This window comes from Lepisma saccharinum, chromosome 4 (genome assembly GCF_977018435.1).
Source record: "Lepisma saccharinum chromosome 4, izLepSacc3.1, whole genome shotgun sequence".
In the NCBI taxonomy this organism is placed as follows: Eukaryota; Metazoa; Arthropoda; class Insecta; order Zygentoma; family Lepismatidae; genus Lepisma; species Lepisma saccharinum.
In genome coordinates, this window is record NC_139232.1 from 53,066,100 (window position 1) to 53,068,393 (window position 2,294).

The 2,294-nt window shown below is 46.1% G+C and overlaps 1 protein-coding gene across 1 annotated transcript; it reads left to right on the forward strand.

The window, feature by feature from the left end:
• The first annotated feature begins 568 nt into the window (after nucleotides 1–568).
• On the forward strand, nucleotides 569–1,807 carry LOC145986935 (zinc finger MYM-type protein 1-like). The gene has a single exon (XM_083121399.1). The coding sequence runs from the start codon at nucleotides 569–571 to the stop codon at nucleotides 1,805–1,807; it is 1,239 nt and encodes a 412-aa protein (XP_082977525.1).
• Nucleotides 1,808–2,294: the final 487 nt, after the last annotated feature.

Sequence of the window (2,294 nt, forward strand, 5' to 3'; positions counted from 1 at the left end):
GGAGTCGCTGGTCTATGCAGGTTTCTTTGCTTGTGGTTCCACTATAGCACTCTCCGGGTTTGGCAGACAGAAAACGGTGTAGTAGCAGGGCCGGATTAAGGTGGGTGCTATTGATGCTGCAGCATTAGGCCCATTCCTGAAATAGGCCTAGATGAAAACAGACGAGAATTTTCCGAAAGCTGAACAGTTTTCTTTTGCTACATTAACCTGAAAATAAATCTTAGAATGAAATTTGGAGCTCCAATTTCGGACGCCTAGACACAGCGTTACTTATTATACAGTTACTATTATTCTTTGCGCTGTGACGTAACTATAACGTCGTTGTGTTTATTGTTCACCGAAGATTACATGTTAATGCTATCAATTTTACGTTAAACTTAGTAATTTAGCTGCGTTTTTTGCAATACCTTGGCGATTGTTCCACTTTATTATTGTTCGGCAAGTGCGACGTACTAAATTTTTCACATTGAAAGTTAGTTGTACAGAAAAAATCGACGGTATTTCATTGTTAGCTTTTAACGTGACCTCACATTGTGTTATTGTTCGTACTGTTTCGCGCACGCTCACTATGGCGTCTCAACTCAGTGGGTGGGATAAAGTGAAAAAGAAAAGGAAACAAGCAGCAGAACAAAAAAAGCTTTTAGCGAAAATTCCAAAATTCGTCTCAATCGTCTGCGTCGGATGCGTTTGCAGTTCGAGTGCTCCTGAAGGCCAGGCCAAGCCAGATGGACCTGTCGAGGCAAGAGAGAATAAAGAGCTGGAAAGTTCAGGGGAGAGAGAAGAGGTGAAAGGAGACGATATCGCTGAAGCACTAGCGCCGACGCTGGAGGATTTCACCAATGATTTGGGACAGTGGGGTGAAATCAACGATGACACTCGAGAATATTGCGCCAAGAAAGGCCCAAAAGACTGCCAACACACTGAATCGAAGTTTGAAGAAAGTGCCAGACAATACCCAGGCGAGTCGTTCCAACGTCGATGCACAAAGACTTTCTTCGTGCGTACGCATCCGCTCAATGGCGAAATATCCTATAGACAATGGTTGTGCTACTCGCCTTCGACAGGGAAGATGTTCTGCTTTGCATGCAAATTGTTCGGCGGCAGTGCTGTTCAAACGACCAAGTTCGTTTCTGGCGGTTTTGGCAACTGGAGGGCAGGCGAATCCAGAATAAAAATGCATGAAAGCAGCGATTGTCATCGCGAGGCTATGTTGTCCTTTGTGACCCGACAGAGGGAAACCGGTCGTGTTGACTATCTAGCTGCTAAACAGGTCGAGGAAGAGCGGTGTTACTGGCGCCAGATTGTGAAGCGGCTCATCGACACACTGATATTCTTAGCTGAGCGTGGTCTTGCTATAAGGGGCGCGGATGAGATCATAGGTTCCGCTCATAATGGTAACTACCTTGGCATCATTGAGCTGATGGCGAGGTATGATACTCTGCTGGCTAGCCATATTAGAAACTATGCCAACCACAGGAAAGGTCACGTTTCCTATTTGTCATCCACAATATGCGATGAACTGGTGAAGCTCATGGGACGAAAGGTGCAGGACACCATCCTGAAAGAAGCCAAGGAGGCGAAGTATTTCTCTGTCTCCATTGACTCGACACCTGACGTATCACACCTAGATCAGCTAACGATTGTTATCCGGTACGTTCTGCCCCATGGTCCAGTTGAACGGTTCCTGACATTCATGCCCATGATGAGACACACGGCGGAGCAGATGGCTAGCATACTTCTGAACTTTCTGAAGGAAAAAGGCTTGGATATTACTAACTGCAGAAGCCAGTCGTATGACAATGCGTAAAACATGTCAGGACGGTACAACGGTGTACAGTCAATTGTGAAGCGAGAATGTAAATACGCCGCTTTTATTCCATGCTTCAACCACAGCCTAAACCTGGTAGGACATCAGGCTGTTGAAAGCTGCAGTGGCTGTACCCAGTTTTTTTTATTTTGTCAATGGACTATACTCGTATGTTTTCCTGTCTGACTCAACATATCGCTGGCAGCAAGTAAAGAATCACTGCAGGCAGACGCTCAAGGGTTTGCCTGGAACACAATGGTGTGAACTTGTAGATGCAGTCAAAGAGCTGATAGAAGGATGGAAGAACATTCAGGAAGTCCTGGATGAGCTTTCGGCAGATAAGGAGCAGAAGGCAGATACGAGAAACCAGAGCGCGGGATTTTCACGCAGGATGAACGAACTTGAGGCAAATGCAAAGATGAGCGGCGTCGAGGCCGTAAGCGAAAGCGAATGCCTGATGAAGGAGCTGCAAACGTAGCAGATCTCA